General features: G+C 43.2%; 4 protein-coding genes across 4 annotated transcripts in view; 3 read left to right on the plus strand and 1 right to left on the minus strand.

The window, feature by feature from the left end:
* Positions 1 to 9,861, plus strand: ints10 (integrator complex subunit 10). The gene is made up of 17 exons (XM_030061543.1): positions 1 to 454; positions 640 to 707; positions 1,418 to 1,521; positions 1,695 to 1,834; positions 1,929 to 2,010; positions 2,100 to 2,240; positions 2,448 to 2,622; positions 3,407 to 3,576; positions 3,727 to 3,866; positions 4,328 to 4,481; positions 4,608 to 4,690; positions 5,288 to 5,443; positions 6,321 to 6,429; positions 6,890 to 6,969; positions 7,340 to 7,502; positions 7,721 to 7,814; positions 9,100 to 9,861. Exons 1-17 carry the CDS (start codon positions 326 to 328, stop codon positions 9,254 to 9,256), a joined length of 2,145 nt encoding a protein of 714 aa, XP_029917403.1. The 5' UTR covers positions 1 to 325; the 3' UTR covers positions 9,257 to 9,861.
* tlr1 (toll-like receptor 1) overlaps positions 9,857 to 23,273 on the minus strand; it is a 14,458-nt gene continuing 1,041 nt past the window's right edge. The window contains exons 2-3 of the mRNA XM_030061542.1: positions 13,595 to 13,740; positions 9,857 to 12,497 (exon numbers count right to left, since the gene is read on the minus strand). Coding sequence (XP_029917402.1) covers positions 10,105 to 12,495 — 2,391 coding nt within the window. The 5' untranslated portion in view covers positions 12,496 to 12,497; positions 13,595 to 13,740 and the 3' untranslated portion in view covers positions 9,857 to 10,104. The remainder of the gene's footprint in view (positions 12,498 to 13,594; positions 13,741 to 23,273) is intronic.
* klb (klotho beta) lies at positions 15,678 to 20,739 on the plus strand. The gene is made up of 6 exons (XM_030061610.1): positions 15,678 to 16,421; positions 17,388 to 17,901; positions 18,004 to 18,272; positions 18,415 to 18,671; positions 18,949 to 19,889; positions 20,315 to 20,739. The coding sequence occupies exons 1-6, from the start codon at positions 15,678 to 15,680 to the stop codon at positions 20,737 to 20,739; spliced, it is 3,150 nt and encodes a 1,049-aa protein (XP_029917470.1).
* Positions 22,698 to 23,273, plus strand: part of ube2ka (ubiquitin-conjugating enzyme E2Ka (UBC1 homolog, yeast)) — a 5,324-nt gene continuing 4,748 nt past the window's right edge. Inside the window, exon 1 of the mRNA XM_030061544.1 lies at positions 22,698 to 23,064. Coding sequence (XP_029917404.1) covers positions 23,002 to 23,064 — 63 coding nt within the window. The 5' untranslated portion in view covers positions 22,698 to 23,001. The remainder of the gene's footprint in view (positions 23,065 to 23,273) is intronic.

Below are 23,273 nucleotides of genomic sequence, written 5' to 3' on the forward strand. Positions count from 1 at the left end.
CTGCATCAATATGTCATCACAAAGCGTCTGTTGGAGGCTCGCACCGATAAATAAAGGGATTAGCTTCGATTTTAAAACATTTTTTCTCTCTCTCTGGGGTCACTTCCAGCAAAAAATGTCACTGTAAAGTCAGTTTTAAATTCACTTATATTTGCCCGAGACGACGGAACAGCTCGGGTTAGCGTCGGGCTCGCACTGGAAATCTCAATTTGGGCACCGAGACTTTGGGTTAATGGAAGACAGAGGCTTACACTGAGCCACCGTGTTAGGCACCCCTGCTGCTGTCTGGGTTCATCTTCAGGACTAAAAGTTTGTTTCAGCCAACATGTCAGCGCAAAAAGACTGTGAGTTCTTGGTGAAGAGAGCCCGGGAGCTTGTCTCCGAGGACCCGTGTGCGGCTAAAGCCTGGCTCATCACCGCCCGGACCCTCTACCCCGCCGACTTCAACATACAGGTGCGCTAATCATGTCTCACCTGCTCCCCCAGCTTCATATCATACTCCTCCAGCAGCGCGTAGACGTGTAGACACCGGGTCGGACTGTGGCCATACATGCGAGACCTGCCACTCGTTATGAATTTGTGGATCCAAAGGTTTAATGATTGTGTTGGCTTGTGTGTTTTTTTTTTTTTCCTCCCCAGTATGAAATGTACATCATCGAGCGGAATGCAGAGAGGACAGCATCGGCTGGCAGACTGCTGTACGACATGTGAGTGACTGTGTGCTGACACTTTGAGTGGCACTAACTGTTATGCTGAAGGGGATTGTGCTCCAGGGCTGACTAAGTCAAATATCAGGATATGTTTGACTGAAAGTCCTAATATTGTGAAGATATTGTATGGATGACTGTTGGTGCTTTAGTAAGATACTCAACCTGCCTGTTACCTTTGACCCCAATAATAAACTTCCAGAAAATGATTATAATAACAATTTTTACCCAAATTTGTGTCAGGTACTTGATGTGTCTTGCTGACTATCTAAATAGCTCTTTAAATAAATTATATTCATGTTTGCTCATTTCTTCCCATTAGGAAACATCATGAAATATGACATAAAAACGATGTTATTCATGTATTTAGATCTTTAGATATTTAGATAAATACTGAATGGAGTCAAATTGATCCCAAAGATAACAGGAGCGGTAAAGAAGAGATTTTTGATAAACAGCTATTAGCAATGTGGATAGGATGACCAAGCAGGTAGAGATCAACATCAGAACAGCTACAACAGTCTAAATTCAGAAAATTGTAATGCAGCCTTTAAAACCAGGAAAGGACAATTATTGATGCCATATCATGATATAGCAATACCCAAATCCCAGTCTCATATCATGATATGGATACATTTGATATATTACCCAGCGCCTATGTGATTAACACCTTTTATAAGAGCTAAAGCAATGTGTTCTTCTCTTCTCAGGTTTATAAACTTTCCAGAGCAGCCCATTGTGTGGCGTGAGATCAGTGTCATCACAGCTGCCCTGCGCAGTGACTGTCAGGACAAACATGCGCAGTTCCTACGAGGTGAGGGAGGTGTCAAAACCTGCCGTGATTCGTCTACACAAGCCACACATCATCTGTGTTTGCAACATCCTTATCATGAAGAGTACCACAGATGGGTCTGAAGGGATCGAAAAGGACCAGTGTTTGTTTTGAGGTCTAAAGTGTGTGTATGTGCACCTGTTTGTGTCGTGCAGGGCTTTTCGAGACGCTGCCTGGCCGCGTGCAGTGTGAGATGCTGCTGAAGGCCACAGAGCAGTGTTTCAACACTTTGGAAAAGGCTGAGATGCTGCTGCTCCTCCTTAAGCGCTTCCCAGAGTCTGTGGTCCAACATGGGGTAGGAAGTAATATTGCACTGTTCATGTCTGACATTCAAACCCAGTGTAAATAGCACTGAAAAGGTCACCGGTGTCGTTGTGCTTCATGTTTAGGTCAATCTGGGAGAGACACTGTTGGAAGCAGAGGCGTCAGAAAACTTGGAGACTCCTGTCAATTGCTTTAGAAAACTTTTCGGTCAGTGAATAGTTATGATTTAAAGCACATGCATCAACAAAAGTGCAATAATTGTCACATTGTAACTTTGTCTTATTGTTTCTGCACAGTGTGTGATGTCCTTCCTTTGATTATAAACAATGTGGACATGCGCTTGCCAGCCAGCCTGCTGCAGAAGTACATGCTGAAAGCAGCTGAATTCTACATTGGCTATGTCACCCGTGGACCCTCACCTGACGGACAGATGCAGGGTAAAGCTGCACTCACTGTAGTGCAAAAATTAATTTCTCTCAAGCACACATCACTCTTGCCCCGGTGACAGCTAACATGGTGTAGCACATATCACATTTAATCTCAGCAATCTTATCCTGCTTTTGGGTTTACCTACATAATTGAATGTTTCTCCTTATCGACTGTATATCTAATATCGTCGCTGTTTGTCTTGCTCTTTGCCTCAGGCTCTCAGGAAGTGGGGTCTCTAAAGTCCCCTGGAGTGTCTCGTGGCTCCCAGCGTTATGTGATCGACGGCCTGTCGGAGAAGTCCTCGGTGGTGGCCGAACCGTGGGAGAGGCTGCTCGATATCCTTGCGGTTGTGGGTGCACGCTGCGAGTGGCAGGGTGACAAGGGACAGAGGTACTCCATCTGTTCTTCACAGTTCTTCACAGGGACTCTTGTAATAGATACGGGTCATATGCTGATTCCATTTGGAACTGCAGAAAACTGCCTTATGGCCTGTATAAAAATAAACAAAAATGAAATTGTGCACAATACCGTAGTGTCACTATCTTAAAGGATAAATCCAAACACTCAAAAACTGTTAAAAAGGTTTTCAACAATATACATTGCCGTTGTAGCACAATTTTTTTGTGGAATATTTTGCCTATTTCTGTAGACAGTTGAACAAACAGTTTGATTAACCGAAATAAACGGCAATTTTTCAGTCATCAGTTAACTACAAATTAATCTTTCAAGTAAAACATAAGTGGTATGTTGCATGTAGACTGAGGGGAACAACTCACACTTTTTCTCAACTGAGAATTCTCTTGATCCTGCAGTGCTACTGACCCTTTTCTGAGCAGCTACATGAAATAGCAGGGTAAACAAGTAATTAACCCTAATTAATGACATTGATTATGGTTCTGTTCCATTTAAGCATAATCAAGCCTTTCCAGTGAGCCAGCATGCACAGTAATAGTGTTTACCCTGCTATTTAGATGAAACAGGCTACTGTGAAAAAGCTTTATTGCTTTCAGAGTTATTGCCCTCTCTGTACCTTGACTTTGGGCCAGCTGAACATTGTGTGCTGCAATGGCCTTTGCAGGAGAATATGAAGGTTGTTTTATCTATCTGTCTATCTGCTTTTCCCTCTGTGTGTGTGTGTGTGTGTGTGTGTGTGTGTGTACACATTATGTGCCAGGAGTTACGTGGACATGCTGCAGAGGGTGAAGGAGCTGTGCTGCTACCTGCCTGGTCTGGAGGGAGAAACCAGGTCCCGTTGCTGCAGCCAGGTGGTGATCTGTGCTGCGCTCGTCCTGTTCCGCAGTGCCTTCCTCTACGTCTCTACTGTGCAGCCTGCGCTCTTCCAGGGTCAGCCTCTCCCCGTGCACACACACAAACACACACACACACTTCCTTGTTTGACTCAGTGTGGATGCATTTCCTGAGACAGAAAGTGTAACTACATCAGCTCCTCCATGGAACGTGTTCATTCGGAAAATATTTTTTAATGTTTTGCAGGTGTGAATGCATTGAGTTCAGGGCCATGGATCCTTCTGGAGGATCTGAGTTCGGTGTACAGTGATGTAGAGGTGGAGCGAGGAGCCGTGAAACATGCGCATAAGAAACGCAAATTGGCAGATGGGAGAGAGAAGACGATGGTGAGAGGACAGAGATCTCTTGGGTGCTGCAGAGTTCTCATGTGTTCTGGAAATCTGGAAAAAACTGGAAATGTAGTTTTTCACCTTGAAAATGACAAAATTAATAAATGCTCTGGAAATATTGGTGGGGTCCTGGAAAAATGGAAAGCACATCACATACCTCTCCTTACTGCAGCGACCAGAGTTTGATTCTTTCAACCAGTCAGGAAGGGGTGATTAGGGGTTGTATTTTGACTTTAATATTGAAGATGTCAGCATATGGGAGTTATTCTGAGGTGACCATCCACTAGCAACTGCTGACACATGTATGTCTGTGAAAATGTCTTTGAAAAGTCCTGGAAAATGATTTCTTAAAAAGAGTGTGAACCTCGTGCTGAGTGAGTAGTTTTGTGTGTGTCTTTGCTCAGCCTACATATTAATTGTAGTATGTGCCTATACTGTGTTTCTGTTTGTCACCACAGAGCTCAGATGATGAGGAAGGTTTGAGTAAGGGTCGCGGTCGACACATTTTGGTGAACAAGACTGAGATGCCCAGCTGGTCGGAGACTCTGGACAGCTTCCGCACAGCGAGGGAGAGCTGGGACCTCCTCCACTCGCACGACGGCCTGGAGACTGGTAAACCCCTCCTCTGCTCAAATGTGTTCAGTCAGATACCATGGAGCAATGAGGGAAAGGCAAACATTTAAAATCATTTATATGTGTTTATAGTTCTAATTTTGTATTTAATCCCCTTCCCCCCAGAGTTCAAGAAGATTTGTGCCTCATGGAAGACAGACAGCTGGCTGTGGTTCAGAATATTCCTCACTGACATGATCATATACCAGGCAAGAAGCAGTCACTGTTTTTTGTGGCAAGATGCCAGCTGCTACTTGACCTATGCTCTGTAATACATTTATATTGTGCGGCCCTCAGGGTCAACACATTTTGTCCATTTATATTAGATTAAATGAAACTTTAAAGGGATCAGCAATGCCGAATCGTACATTTTGAGGTGTTAAGTGACATTTGTTGTGTAGCGGTTTTAACTCCACCACTGCTTGCTCTGCCAAGTGCTCTGCAGTTTTCAGATGAGTGGGTTTAGGTGGAGCAGAACTGAAACTGTGGGCACTGTCATGCTTGAATGACGCCTGTGGGCAAATTTCAAAATTGTGGCAGCAACAAATGAAGTAATCACAGGATAAAAATAAAAATAGAGCAAACAGAAGTTATAAAACATAAGAAGACTGATATTTGCCACAAGTAGAACATGTTGGAAAAATGAATGTCTGTCTCTCTCTCTCTCTCTCTCTCTCTGTCTCTGTCTCTCTCTCTCTCTCTCTCTCTCTGTGCGTGTGTGCGTGCGTGTGTGCGTGCGTGTGTGCGTGCGTGTGTGCGTGTGTGCGTGCGTGCGTGCGTGCGTGTGTGTATGTCGTGTCTTGCAGGGTCAGTACCGTAAGGCTCTCTCCAGCCTGCATCAGATGACTGCGGTGCAGCAGCCTCAGCCTGGGCAGCAAAGCCCCTCAGGTCAAGCCAGCCTGGAGCACCACAGGGCTCTCATACAGCAGGCCTCCTGCCACTATGCACTGGGAGAATACAGGGTATACACACACACACACACACACACACACACACACATACATTCATACATAAATACGCATGCATGCATGGTCACTTGCATGCTCACAAAGCAAGTGGCAAGATACAAGAACTAAGCATATATAGGCTGCATTCTTCACTGTGATTCCATTTCCGTCTATTTGGCTATTTTTTGAATACCCAGGTTGCACTAATGGGGTTGATATTTACATACTGTACATATTAACACAGTAGGAGATACTTTAACAGTACAGCATTGCATCACACTGAAAACTGTGACTGACAGTCTTGCTAGTTAAATCTAATTTCAGTGGAGATGTGTTGTGCTCGTTGTGTTGAAATACAAACATGGATACATGGGTGATCCAGATACAGGCCTGAAACAAAAAGCATGCAGTAATACTTTTGGCTGTCACCAAAGTCAATCTGTTACACAAAGTGGCCTGCAGGAGGCATTGTAGTTAAACATGAATTTCAGTTTTCAAGTTAGAAAGGATTCATATCTTGTGCTGAGAATTGACACAATACAACATAGTAGGCCATGACAGATTTTCTGCATTTCATTGGTTTTTTTTCTCCTAAGGCATTATTTCTAAGCATTATCTGACTGATACACATACATGTTATAGAAACCTGCTACACTGTACCAACTGAAACATGGCCACCACTATGTAGCAAACTTCAGAAACACAACTGGCTGATCAAAATGTCCATCACACTTATTCTAATCCTTGAATATATGTTAAAAGGCAATGAACTGTTTCAGTGAAAGAATTAAGCTAGTAAACATTTCAGCTAGTAAAATCATAAGAGATCTGCTACACACAATGCCTTTGGGAAGTTACAGATGTGATGCAGGGATGTGTATGTGCTCATCAGATGGCCTGTGAGAAGCTGCTTGATGTTGTCAGTGGGCTGGTGCCCCCAAATCAGGAGCCAGTGAAGACCCCTGAGGAGCAGGGAAAAGTCAAGAGCAAAACAAGGAAAGGTGAGCACCTTCTGTTCCACAGACATAACTTTCAAACCCTGATTCTGATCCATATGCAGCTTATGACACTGTGAATTTTATACCAGGTATGCTTTTGTATTAATGCAAGATGGGCTTTATGTCTTTATGCCAGACACATTCTTGTGAGACCAATATACATGGTACATGATACAAACTACACCACAGGTTCCCCCATAGACTCACATGATCTGATCTGATTTTGAAGCACCGTGCTGCATAAACCTCTGTATTAATTACTTGAAACTAATGTGATCCTATAATGCTTTCAGACACAAAGTTCATATTCATACCACCCATGTGTGAAGTATGTTGACATTGCAATATTTCTTAATTAACTCATTTGCTTAATTAATGATTGCAACTGGTTATAATCAGTATATCTTGGTGAGAATGGTGACACATTAAGCAACTCGAGTGCCTCTTGTTTTGTCAATACTAGGTAATGACCTGAGATTGCTTCCCTGCACCAGTAAGGCCATCTTGCCCTTCTGTCTACAGCTGATGCTGGCCTGCTTCAAAGTACGTACACTAGGTTAAGTCTGCTTAAATGCTGGGTATTTGTGTTGGGTTTGGCCTGAGATGGAGTTCGGTGCCATCTTTTCCTGCTTTTAAAGGCTGCACTACAGTAAAGAAATGCAATTTTCTGAACTTAGTAGACTGCTGTAGCTATAGACATCATATTCACATTACTGTGTAGTGTGTATCAGAAATATCATTATCGTTAACAAAAATATTATGATATTGGATTTTGTCCATTTGATTTCGCCTAGCCCTAGTTGGAGTGTAATAAGTCAAGTAGTTCTGCAGTATTTGAGCCGACTGATTTTGAGGACATTGTTGAGATATGAAACCTGGTTAACCAACTTTGTGCTTTGTTTTGGCCACTCAGCTCCGTGCCTTCACAGACAATCGTGACGACCTGTCCCTTGGTCATGTGGTGGTGCTCCTGCAGTATGACTGGCCACAGGGTGAGATGCTGTTTCTGAAGGCAGTGGATAAGATCTGCCAGCAGGGCAGCTTCCAGTATGAGAATTTCTTCAACTATGTCACGAGTATCCTTCCATGCATACGGTCAGAATGTTCCAGATCTGTTTCTGTGGGCGTAGCTATAAATTTTGGACATTAGTCACAAAAATAGACTAGACCACGATCCAAATTATTTAATAACAGCCTAAATAGACTTATGGGACAACCATTTCTTTTTGCTTCTTTGCCTGTGTTCTTTCATCTTGGACATCATCAGTTTCCATAAGCTCATAATTTTGTCCAGACATTGATATGCTTGAGGAGTTTGCCTACCTGCGTACTCCAGAAGGAGGGAGGATCCAACTCGAGCTGCTACCCAATCAGGGAATGTTAATCAAGTAAGCTTCTCCCATTTCACACCTTTTCATTTGGCATTGTGACCGTTTACACTCCCGTTTTGTTGGTGTGCTTTTATAGAAAATAGTGGAATTGCTTGATCCAAGTAGACATGGCCTGTGGGAAAAATTCACCTCCGTTTGAAAATGCTGTTATGGGAGCAAGCATTAAGGAAGAGAACAAAGTTTATGGTAAAAAGCTGCTATTAAGCTCTTCCTTTCATTGCTGTAGAAGTTCAGACACTTGAATGCACCCTCACTGACTGAGAGTTGTTGAATGTTGCTGTTCCTCAGGAACCCTAGTCCCGCCCTGGGGGTGGAGTTAAATACCCTTCTGCTACAAGGGGTGCAGACGATGGACAGGTACCCCAGGCCCCACCTCCTACTGCCCCCTTCCCCCCTCACACACGAGTCACCCCTCCTTCATCCCCCACCTCAAGGCTTGTCATCTCCCCAGTTTTGATTTGGGCCTGTCATTTTACATCGAGAGTTAGTCGTTCTTTGATTTCCTGTTGGCGTTTGTTTATTTGAGCCATTTGCTCATCTTTCTGTGGTCATCACTGTTGTTGTTGTCGTTGTTGTTGTTGTTGTTGTTGTTGTTATTTGGGGACAATGTTGGTCTTGTTATACGGTCAGTTTAGTTTTTTGCCTTCTCATAACACTTGCTCTCATATCATTTTGTGGACATTTTTCATGTGGTTTTGATTTTTGATGCTTGAACAGTTCTTGTCCAAATGTATAAGGAGAAGAATGGAAGCACCTCGCAGAAACTGAGATATTTACTTCCTCTCCATAAGCACTTATGGGAAAAAATGTATAGAGGGTCACAGATAAACAAAAAGAAGTTCTAACTCAAAACAAGTGGCATAGGCTGATGTCTGCATGTTTGATCCAATTTTTGTTTGTGTATTGCCCTCTATGCACTTATTCAATGCGATAATGGAGTGAAATAAATATTTCAGTTTTTGCGAGATGCATCCGTACTTCTCTTTTAGATAATATATTGAACAAATCAGAAGCACCCTACCCATAGTTTTTGACATGGATACCTGAACAAATCTCTGATTGATTTTGCTTTGTGATGAAATAGTTACAGGTTCTCTCCATGACTTTTGTGTCATGTTTATAAGTGTATTTTTTTTTTTTTTTTCATGTTTTGTGTCTGTCTTGGTTGTTACAAAGTTCCCAGCCTGTACACTACATTTGCAGCACATATGTTTTTAAGAAATTATTTCATAATACATTACATTACAGTATATGTTGTTTGTTTATCCGTTTACTCATGCAGGCACCACACAGTGACTCGAGGAATCACCAAAGGAGTGAAGGAGGATTTCCGTCTGGCCATGGAGAGACAGGTGTCACGCTGTGGGGAGAACCTGCTCAGTGTCCTCCACCGCTTCTGCATCAATGAGAAGATCATCATCATCCAGTCTCTTCCTTGACACCGGGCTCTTTACATTTGAACACTTAAAGCTGATATTCCTGGCATAATGGGTCTAGAGAACAAAAAGTCTGGAACATACTTTGTGTTTTTATACAGATGGAATGACTATTCAATGCCAGCAGCTCTCCTTGAACAACTTTAGAAACCAACACAGGACAGAGACCATTTTCTACATTTCCTGTCTTTACCATTCATCTCTGATGGACTCTTATGTAAGAATATACCTATTCCATCTCTCTTGCCTTAAAATTGGATCACTGCTTTCAGACAGATGGAAGAAGTGCAGATTCCCTGAATTTAATTGTGTAAGTTTTGGCCATGTTCATACTATATAGTATGTGTAGTTTTCTTATGCTCTTTGGAAAAAATGGCCTGTCAATATATTTTGATTTTGTGAGTAGTTTGTGTTCAACCATATCTCATGACATTGGAACCCAATTTGACATTGTTGAGGTACTGAATATTGATGAAAGAAAAGCAAGCACATTTCTGGTATTGTTAAAAAAAAAAAAGAAGATTTATTGATTTTTTTTTTTGTTACAGGCTTGATCAAACAGTTCATATGATTGTTTTCATTAAACAAAACTGACTGGTTTGAAGAAATGTACTTGTTATTTTAATGATTTCGGCTTATCTCACAACATCATTTTCAACATTCAATAGAAGAGCTCAAGAGCTTATGATCAAGTACAAAAGAGGAACAGGCTTGAAAATCTATCCTTTTCATTTTCACTCAGCTTCCTTACCCCTTTTACCATTTTCTTTCTATCTACTCTGCCCTCTGTCCTCTTTTCCATCCCTCTCTCTCTGCTCTCCCTTTTCTCTCTCGGTCTCTCACCCTTCCAGTTATCTGACTAGTGCATCTGGCAGGTCTGCCTGCAGGGCAGCTCTGAGGTTAGCCCAGAAGAGCCTCTGCTTGGACCTGTCCTGGGGCCACTCCAAGTAGGTGTGCCTGTCCATCATGCTCTTCAGCTGGTAGTACTTGGAGGGGATCAGGTATTTAGGCAGTGGCTCCAGCAGCACAAGCACAACACTGTCAGAGCCCCGGGACAGGCGGTGGTGACTTGCGAAGTATAGCTCATAGTGACACCATTCACTCTTGACAAAGTGTGCAGAGAGCACAAACACAGACCGTCGGCTCTTCTCCACACAGCGGATAATGTTTTCAATAATTGACTTTCCTGGCACGAAGTTCTTCTCATGGTGACAGATGTGGAGCCCTCCTGCAGGGCCCTCAAGGTTGGGGAGGAGGTAATTCTGCACCCATTCAACGTCATGCTGGCTGTAAGATACAAAAGCATGAAACTCAACCCCCACCAGTTCCTCAGGCCGAAGTTGCTGGGTTCTGGCACGATGTTTTGCTCTGGTCCACTGCCCGATCATTCTTATGTACCATGGAACGTCCCAATAGTGGCACAGTGTTGCTACTGCAATAATCATTGCCACTGCTGGGCCCAGGATAGTGGCAGCTAGAAGGCCAACATTGCAGGAGACCTCTGGGATCTGGATTTCTTTTAAGGTGAAGCCCTTATTGCCCTCTGGGTAGCTGCAGTTGTAGGCCCATGGCCAGTTCAGCAGATGGATCCCTGTGTGAACATTCTGTTCAGACTTAATGCCAAGACTTCTGAAACTCTTTAGAGCACAGGTACAGGTGAAGGGGTTGTTGCTGACATCCAGGAATTTCAGCTGGGGGCAACTCTGAAGGTTACTCACAGAAGGGGCATGGACGGAGTTTCCCTTAAGCATAAGTACTCTCAGTGTAGGGAAATGGTGACACACTGGTAGGTCCCGCAGCCGGTTGTCACTTAGATCAAGAGCCAAAAGGTCATCCAATTGCAAGATGGATGATGGTACCACAGAAACTTGGTTGTTGCGGAGGTCCAGTATCTTAGTTTTATTTGGCAGACATTTAAAAACTGAGTCTGTCAGGCCATTAGAGGACAGATTCATATGGGTGATATTGGGTGGCCAGAAACATTTAGCCCCACTAGAAGTCAGGGAATTGAGGCTGACGTCCAGATTTTGCAGGGAGATCATGTTTTGTACACGTTTGCTCACAACTTGAAGGCTCTTGAGGTTGTTACCTCTCAGAATCAAATCCACCAACGTAGTGAGATTGTCACATTCCTTGATCCCTTGACTCTGCATTGTGGTGAAGATGGAATCGCCTAGTGCACAATTGGAAAAATCAATATGTTCAATTGGACTCGGTGACTTTGGGCATGTCATGTGTATGATAGATGTGTCCAAAATTGCCAGACGCTTCACTGGCATGTTGATAAAAAAGTTGTATACAGCCTCCTGTGAAAAAAAGAAAGACTTCACCACAACTTTTCTGGCTGTGAAGGATTTCATATTAGATGTGTTGTAGACACGAGTGTCCTGATATGGTAAATTGTAGAGAGCAACATCAGACAAACTCAGATGGGCGATGGAGGAGAGGAGGACTGCATTTACAAAGTCAGTTAGTTCATGCCATTTGATTAAAATGCTGGTGAGATAGAGATGTGAAGTTTGGATATGCTCTTTCATTGTCAGTCGCTTATCAATGTAATTGCAGCCATTTGTCAAATTGATGAACTCAACCTCACCAAATATCAACAGTGCATCATTTACCAAGATGGGGTCCACTGATTCTTTTTGTGCCAAGTCCATCTGAAGCCTTTTAGCACTGACATCTTTAAGGCTGCCTTCTTCATAGTTAAGTTCATCCTTCAGGCAAAGGCTCAGTGTATGTAGCTTCAAAGCAGAAATATTCTTGAAATCACCCATACTGATGTTGTTGGCATCAACTGCTAATCTCTCAAGCTTTACCAGATAACTGAACTCCTTCCCCAGGGTCATTGTGTGGAATAAGTTGTAGCCCAAGTACAGTGCCTGGAGATTTTCTGTGTTGAGCAGGTACTGCTGATCCAGCAGGTTCTGCAGCCTGTTGTGCGACAGGTCCAGATCCTCCAGGAGTGGCGTGCCGTGGAACGTCTCGGGATGAATTTTCTCCAAGGTATTCCAGGACAGGTTGAGGAACCTCAGGAGAGAAGTGTTTCCAAAGTCCCCTTGGCGTAGTTCCTTGATATGGTTGCATGAAAGATCTAAATACTCCACGTCTCGTGGCAGGTCACTTGGGACAGATGAGAGGTTTTTGTAGGAGAAGTCTATGATGCCAGAGGTGGAAGAGGTGCTTTGCTGAAATTCAATCAGCATGATCATTGCCAAAAGGCTGGCAGTCACAGGCGTCATGACTGAAACAAAAACGAGTGGGAGATAGAGAAATCAATATATATTCTATAATAGTTCCATTTACAGAGTATTTTAAAATATCACATCCTTATTGTATAGATTATTGCTAAGTTTTGGTTGCCATTTTTTTTTTACTTAATATTTTTACCATACCCTTACTTTAGCTGCATTGTCTCCTGCTCCGTAATCATTACAGCTTTTGTCCTATGTTTGAAAATAAACTGTTTTCCATTAATGGCAAGATACATAAAAGATATACATTTTATTTACCTATGCAGCTACTAACAGTGGAAAAAGCACTACAAATCACTTCTCAAGTGGAGGTACTGTTACTTTGCCGATATTTTACTTAGTAATTAAATAGAAATAGAAGTACTGCTGTAAGAATTTAGTGAAGTAAAAGTAAAAAGTGTCTTGTTTAATGTTACTTTTCAAAACTGTGTCCAGTGTGATTTTTTCCATGCAATTATGAAAGGATGATTATAAAAGGATGATGATGAGTTCACGGTTCAAACTACTTTCTGACTGAAGTGACGACCCTGCCGACTCAACTTACAAATGTGGAATAAGCACATAAGATGATGGTCGAGTCTATTTCCCCTTTTCCCATGCTTATTGCATGAGTCCATGTAGCTCTCACTTCCACCTACCTTCTGCAATTTTTCATTGTGCGTCATTCATTTGAAATTTTGAAATGACAAAAAGTGCATCAACAAAGCAGAGGCAGATTTCTCTTGTCATCTATGCGTACTGAGCTTTTACTGTGAATGGTCGCACAATCTGATATTGATTAATTGTTCTGTGTAATGGAAATGATTTCAAATGTGAAGTACAACATTCAAGCAAAAATGTACTTAAATTAAAGTAAAACTACTGACTTTTAAAAAATCCTTCAGAAAGTACAAGCACACACACACACACACACACACACACACACACACACAAAAACAAACAAAACAAAACAAAACAAAAAAAAATCAGCTGCAGTAATTACTTACTTCCACCTCTGGCAGCTACACATCACACTGATTTTGTTAAAGAAAATGTATGAAGAATTATCTATATACCGTGAAATATACACACAAAAGAGGACACTAACCTGTACTGGATGGATGGATCGGATGGATCCTCGAATCAAAGCTTTGATTAATGTATTGTTTTTTTGTCAGATTGTTCTTTAGTTAATGTGCAGTAGCCCATCAGAGTTGTCTGCTCGTCTCCCTCTTTGTTTCTGCAGCGCTAGCCCTGTAACATCATGATATATTGTAGTAACTTGTACAGCTTAGAGGAAGTGCTCATATAACAGAAAGTAATTGTCGGACCACTCCGGCTCTTCCCTCATGTACATCTCCGTTTCACTTCCCCTTTGTTAAATAAAGTAATGTCAGTGGGAAGTTGCCTCTTTTAAAGCCTCCAGAAGAGATAATTTCCAGTATGTACCATTTTTGAAGACATTGATTATACTGTTTTATTTAAATGTGAGTTAAATTTCTTTTTGTATGGACTGAATTGGATTGAATTTAATGATGTTCCTCCTTCTGGTGCGGCAGAGGGGTGTGTGTGGCTTAATTCACAATAGTTTTGTCTTAACTCGCCTCCAGTTTGTTTCTTGTTACTAAGGGAACAAGAGCTATTGGTACATTCACAAAAGTGTGGCTCAGGCACAAAAATACACTCGTTTGAACATCTTCTCTTATTATGTCAAAGCTAATGGTGTTAGATTACCTGGTCACATAAAATCGAGCAGGTTGTTGTGAATTTGTCGTGTGGGTGATACAATCAAAATGCTGTGAAGTGTTTTTGGGGCCTCTTTTCGAGTGCAGTATCATTGTGACCTCAGTGAGGTCAGTCAAACGAAACGTGGTGGATGATTGTTTCCTCACTTAATTTACTTAACCTACTAATGGCTTGAAGCAGAGTGTCTCCTGAGTAACTAAACTGTTTACTCTGGAGGACTACACACACTGCCTTGAGGAAAGAGGCTAGGATAACAGCTTTCTTGATGGGCTTAGCCCTGCTTTATTCTCGATAGGTTGGCCTGATCAAAGACAAGCATATGTACAGACAGACAGAAAGATGCACAAACACATTTCAGTTTAACAGCACGACCGGTTGTTTGGTTCAATGGCTGTTACTCAAAGCGCAAGTGGAGTTAAATTGAATTTGGTCAAATGAGCTGGTGTGCCTGTTCTCACCTGTCATGGTTTGATCAAATTTCGGAGAAACACTTAGGGCATTTTAGCACAGTCTGGCTATAACACCATAGCCAACAGCTTATTTTTTTGTATCTTGCTGAGGTACATCGTATTTGCTTTGCCTCCTATTCAATAAATGCGCTGGATATGTGTTGTGGGCACATAACATAGTTTGGAAATGTGTCTTCCAGCTCAATCTGTTTTTCACATCTGAAGATGAGGATCTGTAATTTTTCAGCAGCAGAAAGCTTTGGGTGGAAGTGGTCCGGAAAATTGGTTGGTTTGTGGCTAATTTGATTTAAGAAAAAAAGCAGGAAGTAATTGGATGGGTGGAAAGCTGCAGAATTGTATGTGTGCTTGAAATGGATAGAGGGAGCAATGCGCGATACATCTTAGTTGTGGAAAGATCAGAGTACAAGCTAATTATTGACAAAAGATCCTCCTTTGCAGCAATCAAGAGCATGCTTATATCTGTGTGTGTGTGTGTGTGTGTGTGTGTGTGTGTGTGTGTGTGTGTGTGTGTGTGTGTGTGAGTGTGTGTCTTGCAGGGAAGGATCAGGAATATCCTCCAGCGTATTGATCTTGTCTTTGAAAAGTGTATTTTTTAATTTAGGGTTGGACGAAGAGGATGGTGGGCCTTAGGCATAGAAGTCGATGTTGACATAGTAATACAAATGTGTGTGGTTATGACACAGTCGTTGTATCTGTGAACATTATGGGGCAGGGAGGGGCTAAGGGGGAGTGTGACAGCACCAAGGGAGAGATAGGGAAGTCTAACCAGGTTAGCTTGTCAGATGGACACTGCATCACCTCTCAGCCACAACATGTCCCTCTTTCTTGGCTGTGATTGTTTCTCTTCTTTCTTCGGCCACCATGGGCCTCGTGTCTGTCAGAGGTGGACTCCTGATCCTGCAGAGAACAGCTGCTCACACTGACACCGTGCCTCACCTTCAAATGGATTTCTGAAACCAAGTACACTTCATCACTATGCTGAACCATCTTTGTCTTCCATGCTTCTTACTCCCACTCCTGCTGTGCGTGTGTGGTTGGAACAAGGCGGTCTGTTCCCCAGGGGAGGGCAGGAGGCTGTGGCAGAAGCCAGTCCCTGACTCCACCGTCCATAGCCAGTCTTTCCTTCATGACACCTTCCCTCCAGGATTCTTGTGGGGCTCAGGGACATCTGCCTTCCAGACAGAAGGGGCCTGGGACCGCGATGGCAAAGGCCCTTCCATATGGGACCATTACATTCATTCCAATGGTAATTTAGCAACAGCTGATGTGGCTAGTGACAGTTACACTCGTTGGGAAGAAGATGTGAAGGCACTGGAATACCTGGGTGCAAGATCATATTCCTTCTCTCTCTCCTGGCCCAGACTCTTCCCTGATGGAAATGCCAGGGGCCAACCCAATAGAGCTGCTGTGGAGCACTACAGCCGTCTCATAGACAGGCTTCTGGAAAAGAAGATCGAGCCCATTGTTACTCTCTTTCACTGGGATCTGCCACAGGACCTGCAGGAGAGCTATGGAGGCTGGAAAAATGACACCCTGGTGGGACTGTTTGAGGACTATGCTGCTTTCTGTTTCCATACATATGGGAGCCGTGTGAGGTTCTGGCTCACAATGCACAACCCCTACCTGGTGGCTGTACAGGGGTACAGGACCGGAGTGCATGCCCCAGGAGAAACAGGAGGCCCGGCTAGCTCCCTCATCGTGGCCCACAACCTTATCAGGGTAAGTAAGACAGGGTCATTGGCCAGGGGACGGGATAACAGACTAAGAGTTTGCATTTAATCGTCTGTAATCATATTGTGTAGAGTTGTCTGACTGAACAACAAAGTACATGGAGAGTCTCTCTGGTCAGACAGTCTGTCTTTGAACTTTGAACTTTTGCAACTTCTACGTTGCAGAAGTTCAAAGTTTATGCTGACCAATAAATGTTTACATCTCTCATGTGATATTGAGGTTTCAGGGCTTTGAGCCAAATGAGGACAACAGCTATACAGAAAATATTTTTGTAATCAGATTAAATAGATTCAGAAAACAAGGTTCCATATAGTGGCATACAAATGGCATACATTATTAAAGTAATGTATTGTATATACAGCAGACAGGTTGGATAATCTGCAGTTGCTTATTGCTCAGTTTTATTTTTATGGAATATATCTCTCCTCAAAGAAGAGATTATCGCATTTATTTAATTTATTTTTTTTTTTACATCAAGAGTTATGTGATTTGTAACCAGGACGAGTAATAAGACATTAGGGTGAAAGTCCACCACATCAGCAGTTTGTGCTGGAGAGAAACAGTGTGTGACAGGAAGTAATGGAGACATGCCTCATTAATAATCAGTTATGTTTATGCACTTGAGATTCTGGCACAGATGACATGTGTTCAGATATCATAATTTGTTGCCCCAGCTGCATGATAGGCAGATACTGCTACTGCAGAGCCAAGAACAGTGTTCTTGCATTTGCTGTTTTAAGTTTTAAGAGAACAATGATGCTGTTATGATCATATTGTAGACTACAGCACATCACACATGATGTGTCTTCTTTCCTGCTTCAACTGTGTGTTTTTGTGTGTGTGTGTGTGTGTGTGTGTGTGTGTGTGTGTGTGTGTGTGTGTGGGGGGGGGGGGGGGGGGGGGGGGGGGGGGGGTTAAAATGAAAGCGCAAAAATTTTTGTCTTCATTTTTCAGGCACATGCCAAAGCTTGGCATACTTACAACACCCACTTCCGCTCAACTCAGAAGGGTGAGGTATCCATTGCTCTGGGTTCCCACTGGGTTGAGCCTCAAAGAGGCCAATCCACAGCAGCCAATGTTGAACTTTGCCAGCAGTCAATAGAAGCTGTGCTTGGCTGGTTTGCCAATCCCATCTTTGGTAATGGGGACTACCCAGTCTCAATGAAATCCAACCATGGTTCCCTCCTGCCCAATTTCACCCCTGAAGAGATGCTCTGGGTGCAGAGGACAGCTGACTTCTTCGCTCTGTCCTTTGGGCCTAACAACTTACGTCTGGGCCGGAACCTCGTCCAGTATGGGCAGACCGTGACCCCGGACCTGAGGCGTGTCCTGGGCTGGGTAAAACAGGAGTATGGGGATCTGAAGGTGCTGGTGGCAGAGGGGGGCTGGTTCTCTGAAGCCACTGTGGGACAGGAGGACACAGTAGCTATCTACCTGATGAAGAGGTTTATCAACCAGGTTCTACAAGGTGAGCTAAGAAGTGTAATCAATTCCATCAAAGCTGAGTTTTTTTATAAATAGTTTAATCCCAGTCCCTTCCACTCCATTATTAGTGTATTTTCTTTTGCAGCTATCAAGTTTGACGGTGTACAGGTGTTTGGCTACTCTGCCTGGTCATTAGTGGATGGATATGAGTGGAATTATGGCTATAGTGTTCGACGAGGCCTTTTCTACATTGACTTCAATCAATCCAACCGATCCAGGGTTGCGAAAACCAGTGCCCAGTACTACCGGAGTGTTATCAGTGACAACGGTTTCCCTAATGATGAGACCTCCACAGAGGTCAAAGGCCGCTTTCCTTGTGAGTTTCACTGGGGCGTTGCTGACTCAACCCTGCAGGTAAACAGAGGGGGAAGCGAGTGGAAGAAATACATTTTGCAGCCAAAAACAGTCGACATCACTAACAAACTGCAACACACCAAAAGGGATGCACTTCCTACACCCAATAACTGATTTTCTCCCTTTTGTTTTCTTATTGTAGGTCCACTTCTATCCTTTCTCCCCGCAGTTCACTGACCCCCATTTGTACAGCTGGAATCTGACAGGGGATGGAGCATTGCGTCCAGTTGCAGGGGTCAAGCTGAGCACCAGAGGACCCCAGTGTACTGACTACCTGGCTATTCATGATCATCTCCGCCTATTTGCTTCCACAGGGGCATCTCACTACCGCTTTGCCCTTAACTGGTCTCTGATTTTACCCGAGGGAGACAACTCCACTGTGAACACTGAGGCTCTAAGGTAGACACACACTCACAAACATTAAGTCTTAGCTTTTAGGCACTCATTTTCTTTCATATCTATACAGTTTGATTCAATCCCATTCAGTTTGTTTGGTTCCATCCAGTTCAGTTCAGTTCACTGCAAAATGCTTTACTGGCATCAACTAAAGTGTATTTCTTTCCAAAGCAAAAATAACTAATAGATACACACACACACACACACACACACACACACACACTACAATACTAACCCATTATTTCTACACTCATTTTCCACTTGTTATTATATCTAAAAGGTATTACCGCTGTGTCCTGAGTGAGCTTCGTAAGCTGAACCTAGAGGCAGTCATCACTCTCTACTACCCCACACGTACAGCGCCAAATCTGGGTTTACCTGGGCCTCTGCATGCCTCTGGAGGTTGGCTGAACCAGAGTACAGTGCATGCCTTTCAAGAATATGCAGCACTCTGCTATCAGGAGCTGGGCTCCTGGGTTCGGTATTGGATCACAGTCAATGAGCCGAACAGACTGGTGGATGTTTATTCCACTGGGACGGAGCAGCATCAGGCAGCTCATAACCTTCTTCTAGCCCATGCAAAAGCATGGAGGCTGTATGAGAGGGAGTTCTCCAATCAACAGGGGGCACTGATATCGCTGGCACTACATGCTGACTGGGCAGAACCTGCCAACCCATTCCTGGAGTCACACACAGCTGCAGCCCAAAGACTCCTTTTATTTGAGCTTGGTCGCTTCTTAGACCCACTGCTGAGGACTAAATATGAAGAAGAGGAGGGTAAAGGAGACTATCCTAAAGAGATGAAGGCATACCTGGAGGAGAAAGCTAAAGTGATGGGCCTCCCTGGAACCCCGCTACCTAGCTTCACTCAAATAGAGAGGGAAGAGCTTAAAGGGGCATTGGGTTTCATAGCACTGAACCATTTCACCACACGTTTAGTCTCTCCATATCACCACACAAAAGCATCACAACCTGACATCCAGCAGCAAGAACCTCCAGACCATGGTTGTCTGATCCTCTCTGATCCAACCTGGCCCTCCTCAGGCCGTGGGCAGACCCTGGTGCCCTGGGGCCTCCGGAGAATACTGCGCTGGGTGAACCAGAGATATGGAGGGGCTCTGCCAATCATTGTCACAGCCAGTGGGGTGGATGACCAGGCCCCTGTGGAGGATAGACTCAGGCAGCATTACCTCAAAGGTTACCTGCAAGAAGCCCTCAAAGGTAGGCCTTATAACACACATAAATACACACACTTCTGCACAACTATCTGTATCCACTCAGATGGAGCGTGTATAACAGATTGTAATCTGAGCCACCGGTAATGCAGAGTGTATTGACAACAGACAAACATCCCTGTTTGAGGCTGTGAACACACAGGTACAGCATGGCAGGCAAATGAGGGTTTTATCACTTCATTGTAGGACTCCTGTCATAAAACCCTGCCTGTATGAGTAAATACAAGTAACCTTTGAGATCATAAAAACAGAGAGAAAGAGAAGAGAGAGTAGAGTGATAAATGTCATATTCAAGCGTTTATGGTCCCCCTGTTCCCCTGTTTGCACATGCATTCATGTATCTTTTTATAACCTCAAGTCAAGCATCCTGCATGTATCCTTAACTTTCGGCGGTCTTCTGTTTGTCTCCAGCTCACCATTTAGACAGAATCAACCTACAAGGCTTCTATGTGTGGAAGCTGCAGGACAGACACATCCCTCAGTTTGGCCTTTTCAGTTCAACCAACCACCGATCCAAACCCAAAGCCTCCGTGGCAGCCTACCGCGAGATCATCAGTCACGGTGGTTTCCCTGTGGAAAACACCACACAAACCTGCAGGTCCAGCAAGCAGCAGGAGTCTTGCGCTGTATGTGCATGGATCAACAAGAACAAACCGCTGCTGGTGTTTGGAGGCTGCCTCTTGATAACAGCTGTTCTGTTGGCAGCAGTTGTCATAGTCATCCTCACCAGGAGAACCCGGGCGAGGGGCAGAGTGGTGAGGAGGAGAAGCAGGAGGAGAAGGAGAGCGAAGGCACCAGCGTGCTCTTTCCTACCTGTAGTTAAGTGCCAGCTGTAGGAGACGGCACCACTACAGAGTGTAGTAGCTCCATGTGGTTCATCAGTAAAGAGGAGCCATAATCACAATACATGCCTCTACTCCCATTACAAATTTGGGATCAGTTTACCCATCTACAATCATGGTTAAGGCAAAGTGCTTCATCCATTTCAGTGTGCTCACTTGGTTTTTTTTTAATTAGAGGCATCATCAGTCTGGGGGACTCTAAGAGCACATTTGAGTGAACGTGACAGGGCTACACATCTATAATGTAATGCCCAAAGAGAATATAAGGCTAACATGCTGTATTATACCTTTACAGGAATTTGTGATTCGTTCTGTGAATTGCATGGTTTATCATGATTGTGAAGATGAGCTTTGCCGGATATGACTGTTATCTTGAAGAGGATATGCTGGTAACAGGATTCAGATTTTGTACTTTACTCAGATAATGATCATCCTGTGTAGATTACAATAAACTGTAACTGTGATATATGTTTTTATGATATAATCTTTGCTGAGTAAAGATACAATGGCAGTTTGCCCCAATTTGGTTAATGAGGACATCAACCACTTATATAAGCTGCAAATGCAAATTCAAATGCATTTACAAACAGTGTATTTACTTTAATTCAAAGGCACTTACATGAACCATGACTCCATGCATTTTCACTATATACTGCCCCATAGGAAAACAGACCTTTAATCTTAGCAGTGTTAACGGCATATTCTACCCACTAAGCTACACAGAAGCATATTGTACAAGTAAATAAAAAATACTGGTGAATGATCCCTGATGAGAAACACTTGTGTGTGACACATCATGAGGCTTTGATGCCCCCTAGTGTGGCGGTGGCGGCAGTGATGATTCACGATAGTCTGTCTCCTGTGAAAACATATGAACATCCTTTGATCAGCACGCTCATGCATCAGCGTCCAGTGATGAGGCAACATGGCTTCAGCTATACACACTCTGTGTCTGTGATTGTGACCACTGAGAGACTTTTACATTTCAGAGGTTGTCATGACTACCTCTGCTTCACATGTTCAGCAGCTGTACTAACCTTTTATTCCAAATGTGTCAAAGGAGTGGGTCCATCTGATTTCAGATTGAATGCCATGCAGGGCACTTTCACAATGTGATACTCCACATGACTGCATCAGTTTTAAACAGGAAAAATTATTATATCTTATTTGTCCCTCTGACATTCAATATGATTCACTTCAATTTGACTGATAAACTTAGGAGTTGAGCATTTAATATTATGAATTATCCATGTCCTCTGTTATCAGTGCTTGCAGGCACATGTATACCTCATGATTTATCGTTTTCATTTTTGAAATCTCTAAAAATGCCTGTTTTGATGGACTCCTGATTAAAGAGATAGTTGGTTTCACTTGGATTTTCGAGTCATTTGTTATTTGTAGCACACAGTGTAAAAAATGAGGTCTCACTATTGACTGCGCTTTAAAACTGCTACGTGATACACAACTAGTTTTTAATCCTAAACAGCCCTGACCGAAAACATGTTTTTATCTGAATTTTGGAGCTAAATCTTGTCTAATTTGATCATATGCAGAAAAAGGGTATGTGGTGCTATGCAATCAGAAACCGGATTTGTGAGTGTTGTTGAATGTGTTCTGGAAACACCTTCATTTTGAGTCAAAATGTAAACCAATAGAGGGATCACTGACTTTTTGAATTCCAATATCACTTGTAAGGACACCCCATAAATTCAAGATCTATATAGTTAATGTCTATGCCTATATACACTTGAGTTATCCACTAACTCTCATACATGGAGGTTTCAATTATGATGCAATAATAATAATAATAATAATAATAATAATAATAATAATAATGTTGAATTGATAAATGATTCATTCTCTGTGTATTATCTCAGCTACAGTCAGGTCATGGTGAGTGCTGACATCAGCCAATGGCAGGAGGCGTTCAGGAAGGCAATAGAAATCACATGACCCTCTTTCCCCAGATAGCATGCAGTTCGTATTAAAATGTTTTCAGCACCAGCAACCACTGTGTTGTTACATATTTGAGAGGTTACATACATGTTGCTAAGCTATTTTAAGATATCGTTACATTATATAGACCGCTGGGACTGACGGCAATCGCAGGAGCAAGCCTGCAACTGTTTTATTTGGTCGTGTTATACCCAAAAAGTGTCAGAGCTACTGTAAGCAGAACGAAAGTGCTAGACAAGCAAGCTAACGGTAGCCAATTCGGACGGCGAGGCCCCAACCGGACAGAAACACGGGGGAACCATGGCTAACATCGCAGTTCAGCGGATAAAACGGGAATTCAAGGAGGTTCTCAAAAGTGAAGAGGTTGGTCGCCATGTTCTCCAGCCACGGCTTTTATTTTATCAATCGACTGAGAGGCTGAAAATGAGTGACGCGTTGCTCGTTGAGCTGTCAGCTTGCTAACCACCAAGCTGCTAGCTAGCTTTAGCTAACTGGTGTCAGACACAGCAGTGCCTCCGGTTTCACTATCTCTAGCGCTGGCTATTTTTGTGTCAGTGTGAGCAAGTGGAAGC

This window comes from Myripristis murdjan, chromosome 10, assembly GCF_902150065.1.
Source record: "Myripristis murdjan chromosome 10, fMyrMur1.1, whole genome shotgun sequence".
In the NCBI taxonomy this organism is placed as follows: Eukaryota; Metazoa; Chordata; class Actinopteri; order Holocentriformes; family Holocentridae; genus Myripristis; species Myripristis murdjan.

Coding starts and splice junctions, on each gene's coding strand:
- ints10 (XM_030061543.1), top strand. CDS start 326: ATGTCAGCGCAAAAAGACTGTGAGTTCTTGGTGAAGAGAGCCCGGGAG. Junction 1,835..1,928: donor AGTCTGTGGTCCAACATGGG/GTAGGAAGTAAT, acceptor CTTCATGTTTAG/GTCAATCTGGGAGAGACACT. Junction 2,623..3,406: donor CAGGGTGACAAGGGACAGAG/GTACTCCATCTG, acceptor ATTATGTGCCAG/GAGTTACGTGGACATGCTGC.
- klb (XM_030061610.1), top strand. CDS start 15,678: ATGCTGAACCATCTTTGTCTTCCATGCTTCTTACTCCCACTCCTGCTG. Junction 16,422..17,387: donor TGGCCCACAACCTTATCAGG/GTAAGTAAGACA, acceptor TTCATTTTTCAG/GCACATGCCAAAGCTTGGCA. Junction 18,672..18,948: donor GTGAACACTGAGGCTCTAAG/GTAGACACACAC, acceptor TATATCTAAAAG/GTATTACCGCTGTGTCCTGA.